Genomic DNA, 23,216 nt, shown 5'->3' with positions numbered 1-23,216 from the left:
ATTCGGTTTCTTGTGAGTATATACACTTCACTGCCGATGTGGGGGGGCGCCACCTAAAATCTTGCCTAGGGCGCCAGATTGGTTAGGGCCGGGCCTGTGTATTGGGATAAGGTATTTTAACATACAAGTGTTTGATTGTGAGGTATTAAAAGCCACAAAATGCAACGGGTCCCACAAACGCTGGCTGAGTAACAACAATATGAACAGTACACAAGGGTTAAGTAGGACAACCTGCACCACTTTTGCACTTGTTAGCTATTGTACTTGTCTTGGTAGATTCGTAGTACTCACAATTATTAGTTATTCAGCACTTGCTTTGTGATCTTAGTAAATCAGGCCTTCAGTAGAAGGAACAAGACGGATTAATAAGTCGCAGCAGACATGCTAAAGTCCATTCAGGTGTTTTTCTGCTAGAGTCATTTAGATAACATTTATGACCGACACCTTTTTCCACATATTGTAGATTTTGTTCACCGACTTGGAATTATAAATCTGCCCGAGCTTCTCTGCATTGATCCTCCTCCTGTGTTTGGGGATTCTCTTTTGATTCCGACCACGTCTTTTTGTTCCCTGCCTCTCCCTCCTCATCGTGGCCCAGCTGTATTTTGCAAAAGAAGGCCTAGTGAGAGGGCGCAGTGGAGGCAGGAATGTGGCAAAAATCCCTCCAAAGACCAAAAACCTGAAGGAAAGCACTTTTGTCGCCCGTAGCCTGTGATTTACAAATCTGTCTCTAAACGTCCAGCACTGAGGACGGTGTCTCCGTGTGAAAGATGACTCAAAGCCTCTTTATTAGAACACTCCCTCTTTATTGTTATGTTTGCTATTTCCCCAACAAGGTTGTTGTTGTTGAACCACCTCGGTGTGGGAGCCAATTAGAGACAGAGGGCATGTTCCAACTGTTCACAGCACTTCTGAGGAACACACAGTGGCTGACTGGAAAAATGGGTTTTTCACTGCTCATCTCCGACATAATAGTTCTTAAGAAATGATGGCCTTGTTCACACTGCAGGTTAATTCCCATTTTTTTTGCCCATTTGCAACTTTTTTAATGTGAAATTCCCATTTTTTCATGTTCAATCCAGGCCTATTTGGCATGTAGGATATACGTGGAATATACAGTACAGGCCAAAAGTTTGGACACATCATTAAAGGCCTACTGAAATGCAGAGGTGGGTAGAGTAGCCAGAAATTGTACTCAAGTAAGAGTACTGTTACTTTAGAGATTTATTACTCAAGTAAAAGTAAGGAGTAGTCACCCAAATATTTACTTGAGTAAAAGTAAAAAGTATGTTGTGAAAAAACTACTCAAGTACTGAGTAACTGATGAGTAACATACACACTCATATCATATATATATATATATATATATATATATATATATATATATATATATATATATATATATATATATATATATATATATATATATATACATATATATATATATATATATATATATACATATATATATATATATATATATATATATATATATATATATATATATATATATATATATATATATATATATTGTGTATATATATATATATATATATATATATATATATATTTATATATATATATACATACATACATATACATTGATATATACAGTATATAATTGATATGTATTTATTTTGCTGTTTTTGTTTACATGTTAAAGATGTTTTAATGAATATACATGCATGTTTAACATATAGATTCCTTTCTTTCATGAAGACTAGAATATAAGTTGGTGTATTACCTGATTCTGATGACTTGCATTGATTGTAATCAGACAGTAATGATGATAACGTCCACGTTTTCAAATGGAGGAGAAGAAAAGTTCCTCCTTTCTGTCTAATACCACATGAAAGTGGTTGGTTTTTGGCATCTTATTTGTCCAGCTTCCATATTCGTTTTTATACACTTTATAAGAAATATATTGGCGTCAAACTCCGTAGCTTGCTAGCTTGTTTGCGCTGGCTTTCGGAGACTCTTGTTTTGAAAGCGCAGGCGCGATGGAACGGCACTTTTATTGTGAAGACAGGAACGTCCTCATGTGCGGTCAGTCTTTAGGCTTTTGACGGGATGTACGGTTGAAATAAAAAAGTATCTTTTTTCCTTCACACTTTTGATTGATTGATTGGAACTTTTATTAGTAGATTGCACAGTATAGTACATATTCCGTACAATTGACCACTAAATGGTAACACCCCAATAAGTTTTTCAACTTGTTTAAGTCAGGTCATGTGACCACCTGGCTCTGTTTGATTGGTCCAACGTCACCAGTGACTGCATCTGATTGGTGGAACGAAGTGAAACGTCACCATTAAGGCAGGCACTTTGAAGGTCTGTCTGACAGACCAATACAAACAAAGCGTGCATTAACAGATCGATAAAAATTAGTAGCGAGTAGTGAGCTGAATATAGATAAAAGTAGCGGAGTAAAAGTAGTGTTCCTTCTCTATAAATATACTTAAGTAAAAGTAAAAGTATGTTGCATTAAAACTACTCTTAGAAGTACAATTTATCCCAAAAGTTACTCAAGTAGATGTAACGGAGTAAATGTAGCGCGTTACTACCCACCTCTGCTGAAATGCGATTTTCTTATTTAAACGGGGATAGCAGGTCCATTCTATGTGTCACACTTGATCATTTCGCGATATTGCCATATTTTTGCTGAAAGGATTTTGTAGAGAACATCGACGATAAAGTTCGCAACTTTTGGTCGCTGATAAAAAAGCCTTGCCTGTACCGGAAGTAGCAGACGAGTAGCGTGACGTCACAGGTTGTGGAGCTCCTCACATTGTTTACAATCATGGCCACCAGCAGCGAGAGCGATTCGGACCGAGAAAGCGACGATTTCCCCATTAATTTGAGCGAGGATGAAAGATTCGTGGATGAGGAAAGTGAGAGTGAAGGACTAGAGGGCAGTGGGAGCGATTCAGATAGGGAAGATGCTGTGAGAGACCTGATATTCAGCTGGGAATGACTAAAACAGTAAATAAACACAAGACATATATATACTCTATTAGCCACAACACGACCAGGCTTATATTTAATATGTCACAAATTAATCCCGCATAACAAACACCTCCCCCTCCCGTCCATATAACCCGCCAATACAACTCAAACACCTGCACAACACACTCAATCCCACAGCCCAAAGTACCGTTCACCTCCCCAAAGTTCATACAGCACATATATTTCCCCAAAGTCCCCAAAGTTACGTACGTGACATGCACATAGCGGCACGCACGTACGGGCAAGCGATCAAATGTTTGGAAGCCGCAGCTGCATGCGTACTCACGGTACCGCGTCTGCGCATCCAACTCAAAGTCCTCCTGGTAAGAGTCTCTGTTGTCCCAGTTCTCCACAGGCCAATGGTAAAGCTTGACTGTCGTCTTCCGGGAATGTAAACAATGAAACACCGGCTGTGTTATCCGGCACAACAGTCAGGGGGTGCATTCAACGGCGGGGGTGCGTTATCCAGCACAACACCTGCCGCAATACACCGCTTTCCACCTACAGCTTTCTTTTTCGCTGTCTCCATTGTTCATTGAACAAATTGCAAAAGATTCACCAACACAGATGTCCAGAATACGGTGGAATTTTGCGATGAAAACAGACGACTTAATAGCTGGCCACCATGCTGTCCCAAAATGTCCTCTACAATCCGTGACGTCACGTGCTGACGTCATCATACCGAGACGTTTTCAGCAGGATATTTCGCGCAAAATTTAAAATTGCACTTTAGTAAGCTAACCCGGCCGTATTGGCATGTGTTGCAATGTTAAGATTTCATCATTGATATATAAACTATCAGACTGCGTGGTCGGTAGTAGTGGGTTTCAGAATCAGAATCAGAATCAGAATCAGCTTTATTGTCATTACGCAAGGTAACGAGATTGAGGCCATTCCATACAGTGCGATGTGTGCATGCTAGAAAAACAATGTGCAAATATATAAAAATTTAAAAAAATGTAGAAGTGCTATGAATATGGTGTGAAATGAATATATACATGAAAAAACAAAACAAAAACAGGGTGGTTGGTGGAATGGGTTATTGCACCGAAGAGAAGGCAGTTATGAGGGACAATGGGGCAGTCCGTTCAGGATGGTTATGGCCCTGGGGAAGAAGCTGTTCTTTAGCCTGTTTGTTTGTTTGTTAGTAGGCCTTTAACATTGTATATTGTCACTGAAGGACCACAGAACTTTCCTCCAGAAGGTCTTATCTTTGTCCATGTGATGTCAGACAATACAAAAATGGAGCTGTCTGGCCACAATACCCAGCAATATGTTTGGAGGAGAAAAGGTGAGGCTTTTAATCCCAGGAACACCAATGCATACCGTCAAGCATGGTGGTAGTAGTATTATGCTCTGGGCCTGTTTTGCTGCCAATGGAACACTAAATTGGCCCTAGTGTGTGGATGTGAGTGTGAATGTTGTCTGTCTATCTGTGTTGGCCCTGCGATGAGGTGGCGACTTGTCCAGGGTGTACACCGCCTTCCGCCCGATTGTAGCTGAGATAGGCTCCAGCGCCCCCCGCGACCCCAAAGGGAATAAGCGGTAGAAAATGGATGGATGGATGGAACTGGTGCTTTAAATGGGACAATTACCTCCAAATTCTTCAGGACAACCTAAAATCATCAGCCCGGAGGTTGGGTCTTGGGCGCAGTTGGGTGTTCCAACAGGACAATGACCCCGAACACACGTCAAAAATGGTAAAAGGAATGGTTAAATCAGGCTAGAATGAAGGTTTTAGAATGGCCTTCCCAAAGTCCTGACTTAAAAAGTGTGGACAATGCTGAAGAAACAAGTCCAGATCAGAAAAAAACAACAAATTTAGCTGAATTGTACCAATTTTGTCAAGAGGAGTGGTCAAAAATTCAAGCAGAAGCTTGTGGATGGCTACCAAAAGCGCCTTATTGCAGTGAAACTTGCCAAAGGACATGTAAGCAAATATTAACATGTTTGTGTATGACATTCTGACATGAAACTTCCTTTATGTCAAAATATGTGGGATTTTTTTCATACTTAAACTAAGTTACGTAAGCAAGTAATTAACTGCAATTAACCAACATTAAAAACTGGGATTAATTGGATCATAAAATAACCATTTGACTGCACTACAAATAAGGTAAATATGACTAATTACCGTCAAGAACATTTAATTATTATAGTATTTTACAATCTTAAAATTGTAGTATGTTACCATAATTTCCATTCTATTCTCTTTTCTGGCTGATACTTTTGGAGTGTTTAGCTATATTTTCTCACATTTAGCTCATTTTCTTCACATTGGTGGTAGAAATTCATTAGTGAATCACATTTGTGAATTTAAATGCCATATATAAATGTCAAATAAACATGTTTAATCTGAATCTAAATATTACATCTACATTTTGAATCTAAAATTAAATGTTGACTCTAAGTATTAAATGTTAAAGCTAAATGTTAAATCTAAATGATACATTTTAAATATAAATCTTAATCCTTATATTTAAACATTCATCATTTACATATGAATGTTCCGTATTTTCCGCACCATAAGGCGCCCTGGGTTATAAGCCGCGCCTTCAATGAACGGCATATTTCAAAACTTTGTCCACCTATAAGCCGCCCCGTGTTGTAAGCCGCATCTAACTGCGCTAAAGGAATGTAAAAAAAAACAGTCAAATAGGTCAGTCAAACTTTAATAATATATTAAAACCAGCGTGATGTGGGCGCGCATGGAGTCGTATATCAACATGGACGAAGCTGCGTGAAAAAAGCCACCCGGCCTCTTCGCGTAAACTTAAACTTACCTTAACCACTCGCTCATCTTTTCTTCATCCATCCCTTCGAGTTAGCTTTTATGATGACGCCGGCTGGAAAGGTCTCTTTTGGCAAGGTCTTCCTTTTGAATATCACCATGGGTGGAAGTTTCTGGCCATTAGCATGGCAAGCTAGAACCACAGTGAAGGATGACTTCTCATTCCCTGTGGTGCGAATATTCACCGTACGTGCTCCCGTTGTATCCACAGTGCGGTTCACAGGAATATCAGTTGCTGTGAAATAGTAATCCGTGTGCGGATGGAGAGATTGCGTCTTTTCATGAACCGGATCCCTGTCGTTTAGTAGGAGCCATTTTGTGGTCTTTACAGATGTAAACACACAAAGGAAATGAAACGTACGGTGATATCCGCGCGCTTTTTCTTCTTCTACGCGGGCGGGTGGTTGCTTACAGTAGAAGAAAAAGCGCTTCCTGTTCTATGGGGGCGGGTGCTTACCTTGGCGGTTGCTTGCGTAGAAGAAGAAGCGCTTCCTGTTCTACCGGGAAAAAAGATGGCGGCAGTTTACCGTAGTTACGAGACCGAAACTTTATGAAAATGAATCTTAATATTTATCCATATATAAAGCGCACCGGGTTATAAGGCGCACTGTAAGCTTTTGAGAAAATTTGTGGTTTTTAGGTGCGCCTTATAGTGCGGAAAATACGGTAAACTTTATTTTTTTATTTATTAATTTATTCAGAATCACTATTTAATTTCTACCTCATATGTGAAAAAATGTATAATATTCAAAATGAATCAGCTAGAAAAGTGTGATTAAATTTTTACATTATGCACCCACTAAATTGTATTTAATTAATTAAAAAAAACTTTAGAAAGTAAGGTTTTACTTTAATGACCATATTGCTTTTAACAAGACAACAATGCCCAAACAGTGGGTTACAATTAAAAATTATTTTAATACGCCTACTTTTAATTGGACATATTTATATACATGATCACAAAATCTAACTTTATTCACCTTTTTTACACAATTTTTTTTCTGTCATGTTTTGTCATATCTCATGTTTTTTATTGCGAGCCATCCGTTTTCCACCAATAGAGTCAATAGCCTAACTCACTGGTGTCAAACTCAAGGCCCGGGGGCCAGTTCTGGCCCGCCACATCATTTTATAGATAGATAGATAGATAGATAGATAGATAGATAGATAGATGGATAGATAGATAGATAGATAGATAGATAGATAGATAGATAGATAGATAGATTGATAGATAGGACTTTATTGATTCCTCCAGGAGAGTTCCCTCAGGAAAATCAAAAATTCCAGCAGCAGTGTACAGAAATTAGATAGAATTTAAAAAAGTAAATAATGGAGGTATAAATGGAAATAAAATAGAAAATATAACAATAAGAATACAAATAAAAAGTTACAATAAGAATAAACATATAACAGTAAAAATAAGAATATAACAAGAGAAACTGGGCATTAGTGACCATGTTATAAAATAAAATAAAAACATTAAAAAATGTCGAAAAACGTTTATACGTACATGGCCTGCAATAGCCTGGAAAAAAATATGTTTCAATAAAATATTTTCTTTTTTTTTTTTTATTTACTAAATGCATTCGTTCTTTCATTTTTGACAGAAAAAAAAATACATATTTTAAACTTTAACATTATCTGATCATGCCAATGACATTATTATATACTGTATTGCAAAACTATTTTTGTGAGATAAAAAAATAGTTCAATATCTGCTTATCACCTTTATTTAAGATTTTAAAGCAAGTTATACACTAAAAAAAATATAATAATCAAATGCATGTGCATTTCGACTAATCATGATTAATCACAGGTTATTACCCGCATTCATAATGTACATTCATTTAAAAAAAAAAAACGGCCCTCTGAAAGCAGCCATCATTGCGATGTGGCCCTCAATGAAAATGAGTTTGACACCCCTGCTCTAGCTGAAGGTGTTTGGGAGAAACAAGGAAGAGAGAGAGAGAGAGGGGAAAGGTGTGTCTTTCTACCTGCCGTACCTACCTGGCTGCTGTTAAATTGGTGTGCACTTGCAGCAGGTAAAGCTGGCTGGGGCCCGGAATTCCTGCTGCACTGACTCACATGGGCTGATCATTATCTCTCTCTCACACACACACACACACACACACACACACACACACACACACACACACACACACACACACACACACACACACACACACACACATGTACACACATTCTTGTATTTGTTACTTTCTTGAGACCTCTGATTAATGCTTACCTCTTTAGGATCACCCTTTCTAGATATATATAGATGTGTATTTACAACATTAATAATATATACATACTATGCAAATATAAAAAAGCTTGTAGTGAAAAATGAGTTGGAATTTCACAAGAAGAAGGTCACAATTTCACAAATAAAACTTAGAATTTTGTCATTTTTAATAGTAAAAGTCGGAATTTTCCTCAACGCAAGTCAAAATTTTACAAGAAAAACTGAACATTTATGCAGTATTATGATAAAAGTTGAAATTTTACTCAATAACAGTCACAATTTTATGAAAAGAGAGCGTAATTGTACTCGACAAAAGTCACAATTTTATAAGAAAACTTTACAATTTTGGCAAAATAACCGACATTTTACTTGGAAAAATGTTAACAAAAGTCATGATTTTACTCAAAAAATGTCACAATTTTACAGGAACAGCAAAACAATTGGCAACATTGTGATAAAAGTCAGAATTTTATATGACAAATGTCACCACTTTGCATTAAAAAGTAACGATTTTACATAAAAAAGTAATAATTTTACATAAAAAAGTAATAATTTTACGAGAAAATATTGCAATAATACAGAAACAGAAAGTCTATGAGAATTTGTTCCCAACTATATAAGAAAAAAAGTCAACACATTGTTAGAAAAAGGCTGCTTTTAGTTCATTTATTTATTTTATTTATTTTAATTTTTTGTTTTTAATCTTCCTTATTTACTTCAAGTTATTACAGTATGTCTCTATATACATATTTGTTATTTAAAAAAAAACTTAATTTGGCCAAAGGAGCACATTTCAATTTCTTACACACACTTGTTATTTCATATGTTGACAGTCAATTTGTTTTGGGACCACCCTAATTTTTTAAATAAATTTCACCACCAGGGGTGCAAATGAGACGTTCTCTATTAGATGCAATGGCTTTCCGTATTGGGACCGTGATTTATGTCCTGACTTGTTCACATACGGAAGGTACTTTTCTTTGTTGATGTCTCAAGAAGGGTAGAAATACAAGAACACACACACACACACACACACACACACACACACACACACACACACACACACACACACACACACACACATTCTTGTATATGTTACCTTCTTGAGACATCCGATTAATGCCTACCTCTTTAGGACCACCCTTTGTAGGTATATAAAGATTTGTATTTACAACATTAATAATATATACATACTATACAAATATAAAAAAGCTTGTAGTGAATAAAGAGTTGGAATTTCACAAGAAGAAGGTCACAATTTCACAAGTAAAACTTAGAATTTTGTCATTTTTAATAGTAAAAGTCGTAATTTTCCTCAATGCAAGTCAAAATTTTACAAGAAAAACTGAACATTTGTGCAGTATTATGATAAAAGTTGAAATTTTACTCAATTACAGTCGCAATTTTATGAAAAGAGTCGTAATTGTACTCGACAAAAGTCACAATTGTATAAGAAAACTTTACAATTTTGGCAATATTGTAATAATAATCGGAGTTTTACTTGGAAAAATTATGACAAAAGTCATAATTTTACTCAAAACATTTCACTATTTCTCAAGAACAACAAAAAAATTGGCAACATTGTGATAAAAGTCAGAATTTTATATTACAAATGTCACCACTTTGCATTAAAAAAGTAATGATTTTACATAAAAAAGTAATCATTTTACGAGACAAATTTTGAAACATTACAGAAACAGAAAGAATGTGAGAAATTGTTCCCATTTTCATAAAAAAAAAAGTCGACACATTGTGAGAAAAAGACTGCTTTTTGTTCATTTATTTTAATATGTTTTTATTTTATGTTTGTAATTGGTTTTTAATCTTCCTTATTTACTTCAAGTTATTTGTAAATATATATCTGTCTCTATATACATATTTATGTATTTATTTTTAATAAATTTTTGGCCAAATGGGGCAAATTTCAATTTCTTACACACACTTGTTATTTCATATGTTGACAGTCAATTTTTTTTGGGACCACCCTAATTTTTTTTAGAGATTTCACCACCAGGGGTGAAAATGAGACATTCTCTATTAAATACAATGGCTTTCCGTATTGGGACCATGATTTATGTCCTGACTTGTTCACATTCGGAAGGTACTTTTCTTTGTTGATGTCTCAAGAAGGGTAGAAATACAAGAACACACACACACACACACACACACACACACACACACACACACACACACACACACACACACACACACACACACACACACACACTCACACACACACACACACATGCACACACATTCTTGTATTTGTTACTTTCTTGAGACCTCTGATTAATGCTTACCTCTTTAGGACCACCCTTTCTAGATATATATAGATGTGTATTTACAACATTAATAATATATACATACTATGCAAATATAAAAAAGCTTGTAGTGAAAAATGAGTTGGAATTTCACAAGAAGAAGGTCACAATTTCACAAATAAAACTTAGAATTTTGTCATTTTTAATAGTAAAAGTCGGAATTTTCCTCAACGCAAGTCAAAATTTTACAAGAAAAACTGAACATTTGTGCAGTATTATGATAAAAGTTGAAATTTTACTCAATAACAGTCGCAATTTTATGAAAAGAGAGCGTAATTGTACTCGACAAAAGTCACAATTTTATAAGAAAACTTTACAATTTTGGCAAAATAACCGGAATTTTACTTGGAAAAATTTTAACAAAAGTCATGATTTTACTCAAAAAATGTCACAACTTTACAGGAACAACAAAAAAATTGGCAACATTGTGTTAAAAGTCAGAATTTTATATGACAAATGTCACCACTTTGCATTAAAAAATAATGATTTTACATAAAAAAGTAATAATTTTACATAAAAAAGTAATAATTTTACATAAAAAAGTAAACATTTTACGAGAAAATATTGCAATAATACAGAAACAGAAAGTCTATGAGAATTTGTTCCCAACTATATAAGAAAAAAAGTCAACACATTGTTAGAAAAAGGCTGCTTTTAGTTCATTTATTTATTTTATTTATTTTAATTTTTTGTTTTTAATCTTCCTTATTTACTTCAAGTTATTACAGTATGTCTCTATATACATATTTGTTATTTAAAAAAAAAACTTAATTTGGCCAAAGGAGCACATTTCAATTTCTTACACACACTTGTTATTTCATATGTTGACAGTCAATTTGTTTTGGGAGCACCCTCATTTTTTTTATAGATTTCACCACCAGGGGTGAACATGAGACATTCTCTATTAGATGCAATGGCTTTCCGTATTGGGACCGTGATTTATGTCCTGACTTGTTCACATACGGAAGGTACTTTTCTTTGTTGATGTCTCAAGAAGGGTAGAAATACAAGAACACACACACACACACACACACACACACACACACACACATGCACACACATTCTTGTATTTGTTACTTTCTTGAGACCTCTGATTAATGCTTACCTCTTTAGGACCACCCTTTCTAGATATATATAGATGTGTATTTACAACATTAATAATATATACATACTATGCAAATATAAAAAAGCTTGTAGTGAAAAATGAGTTGGAATTTCACAAGAAGAAGGTCACAATTTCACAAATAAAACTTAGAGTTTTGTCATTTTTAATAGTAAAAGTCGGAATTTTCCTCAACGCAAGTCAAAATTTTACAAGAAAAACTGAACATTTGTGCAATATTATGACACAAGTTGAAATTTTACTCAATAGGGCAATTTTATGAAAAGAGTCATAATTGTACTCGACAAAAGTCACAATTTTATAAGAAAACTTTACAATTTCGGCAATATAATAATAATCGGAATTTTACTTGGAAAAATTTTAACAAAAGTCTTGATTTTACTCAAAAAATGTCACAATTTTACAAGAACAACAAAAAAATGGCAATAGTGCAATAAAAGTTATAATTTTATATGACAAATGTCACCACTTTGCATTAAAAAGTAATCATTTTACATAAAAAAAGCAATAATTTTACATAAGAAAGTAATAATTTTACAAGAAAATATTGCAACATTACAGAAACAGAAAGAATATGAGAAATTGTTCCCAACTATATAAGAAAAAAGTCGACCATTGTTAGAAAAAGACTGATTTTAGTATTTTTTTTGTTGTTGTTGAATTTTTTTTATGTAATTGGTTTTTAATCTTCCTCAATTACTTCAAGTTATTAAAGTATGTCTCTATATTTTTATTTTTATTTTTTTTATAATTTTTGGCCAAAGGGGGCAAATTTAAATTTCTTACACACACTTGTTATTTCATATTATGACAGTCAATTTTTTTTTTTGGGACCATCCTCATTTTTTTTAATAGATTCTACCACCAGGGGTGCAAATGAGACGTTCTCTATTAAATGCGATGGCGTATTCGGACCGTGATTTACTGTATGTCCTGACTTGTTCACATACGGAAGGTACTTTTCTTTGATGATGTCTCAAGAAGGGTAGAAATACAAGAACACACACACACACACACACCGCACACACTGCACACACACACACACACACACACATGTACACACATTCTTGTATTTGTTACTTTCTTGAGACCTCTGATTAATGCTTACCTCTTTAGGACCACCCTTTCTAGATATATATAGATGTGTATTTACAACATTAATAATATATACATACTATGCAAATATAAAAAAGCTTGTAGTGAAAAATGAGTTGGAATTTCACAAGAAGAAGGTCACAATTTCACAAGTAAAACTTAGAATTTTGTCATTTTTAATAGTAAAAGTCGTAATTTTCCTCAACGCAAGTCAAAATTTTACAAGAAAAACTGAACATTTGTGCAATATTATGATACAAGTTGAAATTTTACTCAATAGGGCAATTTTATGAAAAGAGTCGTAATTGTACTCGACAAAAGTCACAATTTTATAAGAAAACTTTACAATTTCGGCAATATAATAATAATCGGAATTTTACTTGGAAAAATTTTAACAAAAGTCTTGATTTTACTCAAAAAAAGTCACAATTTTACAAGAACAACAAAAAAATGGCAATAGTGCGATAAAAGTTTTAATTTTATATGACAAATGTCACCACTTTGCATTAAAAAGTAATAATTTTACATAAAAAAAGCAATAATTTTACATAAAAAAGTAATAATTTTACGAGAAAATATTGCAATAATACAGAAACAGAAAGTCTATGAGAATTTGTTCCCAACTATATAAGAAAAAAAGTCAACACATTGTTAGAAAAAGACTGCTTTTAGTTCATTTATTTATTTTATTTATTTTAATTTTTTGTTTTTAATCTTCCTTATTTACTTCAAGTTATTACAGTATGTCTCTATATACATATTTGTTATTTAAAAAAAAACTTCACAAGAAGAAGGTCACAATTTTACAAGTAAAACTTAGAATTTTGTAATTTTTAATAGTAAAAGTCGGAATTTTCCTCAACGCAAGTCAAAATTTTACAAGAAAAACTGAACATTTGTGCAGTATTATCCAATCCAATCCAATCCACTTTATTTATATAGCACATTTAAACAACAAAATGTTTCCAAAGTGCTGCACAACAATATTAAACACAATTAAAAACAATATAAAATAAATATGATTAAAAACAATTTCAAAGGGTAAAACCAATTAAAACAGTAAATAGAAAGCAAAATTTTAAAAACACAGAGGACAACAGAGGACCACACAACTCACGTAGTGTTAAAAGCCAGAGAATAAAAGTGGGTCTTAAGACGAGACTTAAAACACTCCACTGAAACAGAAAGAATATGAGAAATTGTTCCCATTTTCATTAAAAAAAAAAGTCGACACATTGTGAGAAAAAGACTGCTTTTTGTTCATTTATTTTAATATGTTTTTATTTCATGTTTGTAATTGGTTTTTAATCTTCCTTATTTACTTCAAGTTATTTGTAAATATATATCTGTCTCTATATACATATTTATGTATTTATTTTTAATAAATTTTTGGCCAAATGGGGCAAATTTCAATTTCTTACACACACTTGTTATTTCATATGTTGACAGTCAATTTTTTTTGGGACCACTCTAATTTTTTTTATAGATTTCACCACCAGGGTTGAAAATGAGACATTCTCTATTAAATGCAATGGCTTTCCGTATTGGGATCGTGATTTATGTCCTGACTTGTTCTCATACGGAAGGTACTTTTCTTTGTTGATGTCTCAAGAAGGATAGAAATACAAGAACACACACACACACACACACACACACACACACACGCACACACACACACACACACACATGCACACACATTCTTGTATTTGTTGCTTTCTTGAGACCTCTGATTAATGCTTACCTCTGTAGGACCACCCTTTCTAGATATATATAGATGTGTATTTACAACATTAATAATATATACATACTATGCAAATATAAAAAAGCTTGTAGTGAAAAATGATTTGGAATTTCACAAGAAGAAGGTCACAATTTCACAAGTAAAACTTAGAGTTTTGTAATTTTTAATAGTAAAAGTCGGAATTTTCCTCAACGCAAGTCAAAATTTTACAAGAAAAACTGAACATTTGTGCAGTATTATGATAAAAGTTGAAATTTTACTCAATAACAGTCGCAATTTTATGAAAAGAGTCGTAATTGTACTCGACAAAAGTCACAATTTTATAAGAAAACTTTACAATTTTGGCAATATAATAATAATCGGAATTTTACTTGGAAAATTTTTAACAAAAGTCTTGATTTTACTCAAAAAATGTCACAATTATACAAGAACAACAAAAAAATGGCAATAGTGCAATAAAAGTTATAATTTTATATGACAAATGTCACTACTTTGCATTAAAAAGTAATAATTTTACATAAAAAAAGCAATAATTTTACATAAAAAAGTAATAATTTTACGAGAAAATATTGCAATAATACAGAAACAGAAAGTCTATGAGAATTTGTTCCCAACTATATAAGAAAAAAAGTCAACACATTGTTAGAAAAAGACTGCTTTTAGTTCATTTATTTATTTAATTTATTTTAATTTTTTGTTTTTAATCTTCCTTATTTACTTCAAGTTATTACAGTATGTCTCTATATACATATTTGTTATTTAAAAAAAAACTTAATCTGGCCAAAGGAGCACATTTCAATTTCTTACACACACTTGTTATTTCATATGTTGACAGTCAATTTTTTTTGGGACCACCCTAATTTTTATTATAGATTTCACCACCAGGGGTGAAAATGAGACTTTCTCTATTAGATGCAATGGCTTTCCGTATTGGGACCGTGATTTATGTCCTGACTTGTTCACATACGGAAGGTACTTTTCTTTGTTGATGTCTCAAGAAGGGTAGAAATACAAGAACACACACACACACACACACACACACACACACACACACACACATGCACGCACATTCTTGTATTTGTTACTTTCTTGAGACCTCTGGTTAATGCTTACCTCTGTAGGACCACTCTTTCTAGATATATATAGATGTGTATTTACAACATTAATAATATATACATACTATGCAAATATAAAAAAGCTTGTAGTGAAAAATTAGTTGGAATTTCACAAGAAGAAGGTCACAATTTCACAAGTAAAACTTAGAATTTTGTAATTTTTAATAGTAAAAGTCGTAATTTTCCTCAACGCAAGTCAAAATTTTACAAGAAAAACTGAACATTTGTGCAATATTGTGATACAAGTTGAAATTTTACTCAATAGGGCAATTTTATGAAAAGAGTCGTAACTGTACTCGACAAAAGTCACAATTTTATAAGAAAACTTTACAATTTCGGCAATATAATAATAATCGGAATTTTACTTGGAAACATTTTAACAAAAGTCTTGATTTTCCTCAAAAAATGTCACAATTTTACAAGAACAACAAAAAAATGGCAATAGTGCAATAAAAGTTATAATTTTATATGACAAATGTCACCACTTTGCATTAAAAAGTAATAATTTTACATAAAAAAGCAATAATTTTACATAAAAAAGTAATAATTTTACAAGAAAATATTGCAACATTACAGAAACAGAAAGAATATGAGAAATTGTTCCCAACTATATAAGAAAAAAAGTCAACACATTGTTAGAAAAAGACTGCTTTTAGTTCATTTATTTATTTTATTTATTTTAATTTTTTGTTTTTAATCTTCCTTGTTTACTTCAAGTTATTACAGTATGTCTCTATATACATATTTGTTATTTTTAAAAAAAAAACTTAATTTGGCCAAAGGAGCACATTTCAATTTGTTACACACACTTGTTATTTCATATGTTGACAGTAAAAAAAATTTTGGGACCACCCTAATTTTTTTTATGGATTTCACCACTCTATTAAATGCAATGGCTTTCCGTATTGGGACCGTGATTTATGTCCTGACTTGTTCACATACGGAAGGTACTTTTCTTTGTTGATGTCTCAAGAAGGGTAGAAATACAAGAACACACACACACACACACACTGCACACACACACACAGAGCAGAGATCGGTATATTTTATGATTGCACAAGCCCTTCCCCCTCCCTTAGATCTCTCTCTCTCTCTCCCTTGCTCTGCTCCCTTGTCTCCTTTCCCTATCTCCTCCTCACTACCCACACCAACACACCAACACACACAGCAGTCAGCAGCAGGGCGATTGTGCACGCAGAGATATACGTTCCAGAAAGAAAAGGTAGGCGAAAACAAACGACTCTAACCTCATTTCCTTTTCAACTGCTAAAATTTTCATGCCAACATTCATTATTCATCCAACATGAGTGGTCTTCTTCTATACCGGCCCTCAATGACCACTGATGTGTGGGAGCCATTACCAGCGCTTATCGCAGGGACCCTCGGACCATAATAGTTATCTATTCTCGGAGGCTGTCACCATGGGGAAAGTGTGTGTTCCGCAGGAGCTACGACGTCTTGCCGCTCGGCTGCAGACTTTTTTTTTTTTTTTTTAATCTTCTGTGGTATCAGCATCCGACCCCGATATTTCCCCGAGATGTTATCGCACTTTTGGTTTTCTTCTTGGCAGATGAGAAGGAGGACGCCGTGCTAGGGAGTTTGCCTCTGCTCAGTTTCCGGATCGGAGGAGCGCAGCCTTCGGACAACATCACCCGCAAGTTTACCTTCAAGGTGAGTAACAATCGGGACGGATGCTGCCGTTGGAAAAAAAAATGTCACCAGCAGAAATCATTAAGAAATGCAACTCAGTAGACAGTAAAAAGTCGTTGTCGCAATTGTTGGGTATGACTTTAAACCGAAACCAACTATGCACACTGCAAAAACTGATATCTAAGTAAGATTAAATATCTCAAATAAGGGAGATATTTGCTTATTTTCTGTCTGATAAGATAATTCTATTTTATGTTAGAGTGTTTTACTTGTTTTAAGGGTTAGGGTCCTAAATGATCTCAGTAAGATATTACAGCTTGTTGCTGAGATTTGATGACCTATATTCAGAGGTGGGTAGTAACGCGCTACATTTACTCCGTTACATCTACTTGAGTAACTTTTGGGATAAATTGTACTTCTAATAGTAGTTTTAATGCAACATACTTTTACTTTTACTTGAGTATATTTATAGAGAAGAAACGCTACTTTTACTCCGCTACTTTTATCTACATTCAGCTCGCTACTCGCTACTAATTTTTATCGATCTGTTAATGCACGCTTTGTTTGTTTTGGTCTGTCAGACAGACCTTCATAGTGCCTGCGTTTCAACAAATACAGTCACTGGTGACGTTCACTCCGTTCCACCAATAAAATGCAGTCACTGGTGACGTTGGACCAATCAAACAGAGCCAGGTGGTCACATGACCTGACTTAAACAAGTTGAAAAACTTATTGGGGTGTTACCATTTAGTGGTCAATTGTACGGAATATGTACTGTACTGTGCAATCTACTAATAAAAGTTACAATCAATCAATCAAAAGTGTGAAGGAAAAAAAAAACATGTTTTATTTCAACCGTACATCCCGTCAAAAGCCTAAAGACTGACTGCACAGTTCCTGTCTTCACAATAAAAGTGCCGCTCCATCGCGCCTGCGCTTTCAAAATAAGAGTCTCCGAAAGCCAGTGCAAACAAACTAGCAAGCTACGGAGTTTGCCGCCAATGTATTTCTTGTAAAGTGTATAAAAACGAATATGGAAGCTGGACAAATAAGAATCCAAAAACCAACCACTTTCAGGTGGTATTAGACAAAAAGGAGGAACTTTTTTTCTCCTCCATTTGAAAACGTGGACGCTATCATCACTACTGTCTGATTACAATCAATGCAAGTCATCAGAATCAGGTAATACACCAACTTATATTCTTGTCTTCATGAAAGAAAGGAATCTATATGTGTTAAACATGCATGTATATTCATTAAAACACCTTTAACATGTAAAGAAAAACGGCAAAATAAATAAATATAAATTATATACTGTATATATCAATGTATGTATATATATATATATATATATATATATATATATATATATATATATATATGTATGTGTGGGAAAAAAATCACAAGACTATTTCATCTCTACAGGCCTGTTTCATGAGGGGGGGGTACCCTCAATCATCAGGAGATTTTAATGGGAGCATTCGCATACCATGGTTTATATAGGGCACAGAGTGGGTGGGTACAGGCTGGCCTAGGGGCGTGGTGATTGGCTCATGTGTTACCTAGGAGGTGTTTCCGTCTATGGCGGCATGCTGTTACAATTTCGCTGCGCTTGTTGAGGGATGACAGGTCTGGACGGTAAATAATAAACAGTTTCTCTTTCAAGCATAGGTTGCATCTTTTATTACCACTATTGTAAGGTGTGCTGGATGCAAGAATTTGCCATGTTATTGAATATTCAACATTATTGTCTTTGAGGTCCCAAATGTGTTTGCTGAGTTCTGTGGTATTTCGCAGGTTTTTGTTCCTGAAAGAAGCCTTGTGATTGTTCCATCTGGTTTTGAATTCTCCCTCGGTTAATCCTACATATGTGTCGGATGTGTTAATGTCCTTGCGTATTACCTTAGATTGGTAGACAACTGATGTTTGTAAGCACCCCCCGTTGAGAGGGCAATCAGGTTTCTTTCGACAGTTACATCCTTTGTTGGTTTTGGAGTCGCTCTGTCTGGGGGCTGACGGCTCATTTGCAATTGTTTTGTTGTGGTTTGAGATGATTTGTCGTATATTGTTCATGCAGCTGTAGCTCAATTTAATGTTGTTCTTGTTGAATACTTTTCTTAGGGTGCTGTCTTTGGGAAAGTGTTTGTCAATCAGATTGAGGAATTTGTGTCCAATGTTAGTTGAGACGTTTTTGCTGTATGGGGGGTTGTACCAGATGATGTCGTTTCGTTTTCTGTTCTTTTTTGGCTGGTTTCCTGGCGTGGGTTCATATATATATATATATATATATATATATATATATATATATATATATATATATATATACACATATATATATATACATACATTGATATATACAGTATATTATTTATATTTATTTATTTTGCCGTTTTTGTTTACATGTTAAAGGTGTTTTAATGAATATACATGCATGTTTAACACATATAGATTCCTTTCTTTCATGAAAACAAGAATATAAGTTGGTGTATTACCTGATTCTGATGACTTGCATTGATTGTAATCAGACAGTAGTGATGATAGCATCCACGTTTTCAAATGGAGGAGAAAAAAAGTTCCTCCTTTCTGTCTAATACCACATGAAAGTGGTTGGTTTTTGGCTTCTTATTTGTCCAGCTTCCATATTCGTTTTTATACACTTTACAAGAAATACATTGGCGGCAAACTCCGTAGCTTGCTAGCTTGTTTGCGCTGGCTTTCGGAGACTCTTATTTTGAAAGCGCAGGCGCGATGGAGCGGCACTTTTATTGTGAAGACAGGAACTGTGCAGTCAGTCTTTAGGCTTTTGACGGGATGTACGGTTGAAATAAAAAAGGGTCTTTTTTTCCTTCACACTTTTGATTGATTGATTGGAACTTTTATTAGAAGATTGCACAGTACAGTACATATTCCGTACAATTGACCACTAAATGGTAACACCTCAATAAGTTTTTCAACTTGTTTAAGTCAGGTCATGTGACCCCTGGCTCTGTTTGATTGGTCCAACGTCACCAGTGACTGCATCTGATTGGTGGAACGAAGTGAGCGTCACCAGTGACTGTATTTGTTGAAACGCAGGCACTATGAAGGTCTGTCTGACAGACCAAAACAAACAAAGCGTGCATTAACAGATCGATAAAAATTAGTAGCGAGTAGCGAGCTGAATGTAGATAAAAGTAGCAGTGTAAAAGTAGCGTTTCTTCTCTATAAATATACTCAAGTAAAAGTAAAAGTATGTTGCATTAAAACTACTCTTAAAAGTACAATTTATCCCAAAAGTTACTCAAGTAGATGTAATGGAGTAAATGTAGCGCGTTACTACCCACCTCTGCTGATAAGATAATTCTATTTTATGTTAGAGTGTTTTACTTGTTTTAAGGGTTTGGGTCCTAAATGATCTCAGTAAGATATTATAGCTTGTTGCTGAGATTTGATGACCTATATTGAGTAAAACATGCTTGAAACTAGAATATCAAGTGTTGCAAAGCTGTGTCATCAACACTCACAAGTATAAAACTACTTTTTTAAAGTAAGCATTTCTTATTTTAAGCATGAAAAACGGCCAAATGGACTTTGCTGTTTTATTTTCAATGAAACAATAGAAAATAGGTACTTATATAGTAGTACAGTCGGCACAGTACAGTAAACTGACAGTTAATATTTAAACATTTAACATTTCAAACTATTTTGAACAGAAATAGTTCATGCACATTCAGATGAATTGTTCAAAATTACAATTAAAATTATTTTGGCCGGGGGCCGGGCTGTATATATGCGCACTAATTGACTGAAAGAGCACGCACTTGGCGTGATGATGTCATGTTATCCATGGAAAAATGCATTTTTAGACAATATGATTTGCCTGAGCGGCTAGTAGACCCCGAGAGTAACAGACGCTTGCCTTGTTGCCTTTCCATTAAAAACAATGAATTAGTTTTTAGTATAAGTTTGCTGGTTTCAAGAAATGTAATGCCAAGCGCATATCATTATGTCAAGATAATGGCACTAGCATTTACTTCATTTAATAATATATTTCAACGTATTGAATATATTTCTACCAAGAAAAGTGCACTTGTTATTAGTGAGAATATACTTATTTTAAAGTATTTTTGGGTTCATTGAAGTTAGCTAATTTGACTTGTTTTGGAAAGTCTTGACAAGCCAAATGTTCTTGCTCTATTGGCAGATAATTTTGCTTAGTTCAAGTAAAATACCCCTCATTTTTGTGGTTTTTTTTCTTGTTTTTGAACACTGACTTTTTGCAGTGTGCATCAATATAAATCTCGACTCATAGTAGGTGTATTGTCACGACCTGTCACATCACGCCATGGCTTATTTTTAGTTTTTTGGTTGTGCTCCCGTGCATAGTGTTTTACTTCTTGTCTTGCGCTCTTATTTTGGTGAATTTTCCTGTTTTTTTAGGGTACCTGCTTTGTTTTTAGCAATCAAGAATATTTCAGTTGTTGCGATCTTTTTTTGTGTGGACATTGTTGATTGTCATGTCATGTACGGGATGTACTTTGTGGACGCCGTCTGCTGCTCCACACGCTGCAATGTAAGTCTTTGCTGTCGTCCAGCATTCTGATTTTGTTTACATTGTCGCCTGTTCAGTTTTAGTTTGATTCTGCATAGCCATCCCTAAGCTTCAATGCCTTTTCTTAGGGGCACTCGCCTAAAACCTGCTCATTGGCCTTGTGGTTCGAGTGTCCGCCCTGAGATCGGTAGGTCGTGAGTTCAAACCCCGGCCGAGTCATACCAAAGACCTTAAAAATGGGACCTATTGGCACTCAGCATCAAGAGTTGGAATTGGGTGTTAAATCACCATAATGATTCCCGGGCATGGCCACTGCTGCTGCTCACTGCTCCCCTCACCTCCCAGGGGGTGAACAAGGGGATGGGTCAAATGCAGAGGAAAAATTTCCCCGCACCTGCTTTGTTTTTAGCAATGAAGAATATTTCAGTTGTTGCAATCTTTTTTTGTGTGGACATTGTTGATTGTCATGTCATGTACGGGATGTACTTTGTGGACGCCGTCTGCTGCTCCACACGCTGTAAGTCTTTGCTGTCGTCCAGCATTCTGTTTTTGTTTACTTTGTCGCCAGTTCAGTTTTAGTTTGGTTCTGCATAGCCATGCCTAAGTTTTCTGTTTGAAAGCCGAACTGTTGCCTTCATGCATGCTAGTGTGTGTGCGACAATCATTGGTACTTTAACTTTAGTTTATTTTTGGTTGAAGCATTAGATGCCTTTTTACCTGCACCCTGCCTCCCGCTGTCGTCTGTATATCGTGATCACGACAAACCATCGTCGTCCCACACGACGTGTTCCCGACATCTACAAAGCAATTAGCTAGCAGCTTCCACCTGCTGATATGGAGGATAATAACATGGTTACTCTACGGAGCTCTAGACAGCACCGACACTCAACAACGGCACGTTATTTGCGGATTAAAAATACTGGTTTGCAAAAAATATTTTTAACCCAAGTAGGTGAAACTACATAATCTCCCACGGCACACCAGACTGTATCTCACGGCACACTGGTTGAAAAACACCGCTATACTGCAATGTAGCGTTTCATAGTACGAGCATATGTGTGTTCTAGTACTTCACAATACAGGCCAAATAGTGCACTGATTGAGGTTTTTTGGTTTGCATGGCTGTGGTTGAAAGAAGGGCGGTGATTTGTTTGTAATTGACAAATAGATGTGTCACATGGTGTTATTTTAAGCCCCCCCTTGGGGACCGGCTTTAGTATCGGAGCCCTGGTCTCAGTACAGTGTTGACATAACCTTGGATTACCTTGTAAATATACTGTATGTTTTGGTTATGAGACTTGTTTACATCGAACCTGTTACCCGTGGGATCTGAGCCGAGGATGTCGTCGTGGCTTGTGCAGCCCTTTGAGACACTCGTAATTTAGGGCTATATAAGTAAACATTGATTGATTGATTGATTGATTGATTGATTGAACCTTAGTAAATGGCGTTTTGTCTGACTGAACGTTCTGCAAATCGATATTTCTTGAACCCGTAGCCGTGAAAAGAGAGTATGGTCAACTCAAATCAGAATCAAGTCTCGATTCAAAATGATTCTCGATTCAAAATCCATACTTTTTTGATAACATTGGGTGCCAGTT

The 23,216-nt window shown here is 34.9% G+C and overlaps 1 protein-coding gene across 14 annotated transcripts in view; it reads left to right on the top strand.

Annotated features, from left to right (window-relative positions):
• Positions 1-23,216, top strand: part of plekha6 (pleckstrin homology domain containing, family A member 6) — a 307,746-nt gene that overhangs the window by 165,294 nt on the left and 119,236 nt on the right. For all 14 annotated transcript variants that reach the window (XM_061924040.1, XM_061924035.1, XM_061924032.1 and 11 more), the window contains one exon: positions 17,005-17,105. In XM_061924040.1, coding sequence (XP_061780024.1) covers positions 17,005-17,105 — 101 coding nt within the window. The remainder of the gene's footprint in view (positions 1-17,004; positions 17,106-23,216) is intronic.

The sequence above is a fragment of the Nerophis lumbriciformis genome, linkage group LG28, assembly GCF_033978685.3.
Source record: "Nerophis lumbriciformis linkage group LG28, RoL_Nlum_v2.1, whole genome shotgun sequence".
Taxonomy (NCBI): Eukaryota; Metazoa; Chordata; class Actinopteri; order Syngnathiformes; family Syngnathidae; genus Nerophis; species Nerophis lumbriciformis.
This window is presented reverse-complemented; position numbering and strand designations above follow the sequence as displayed.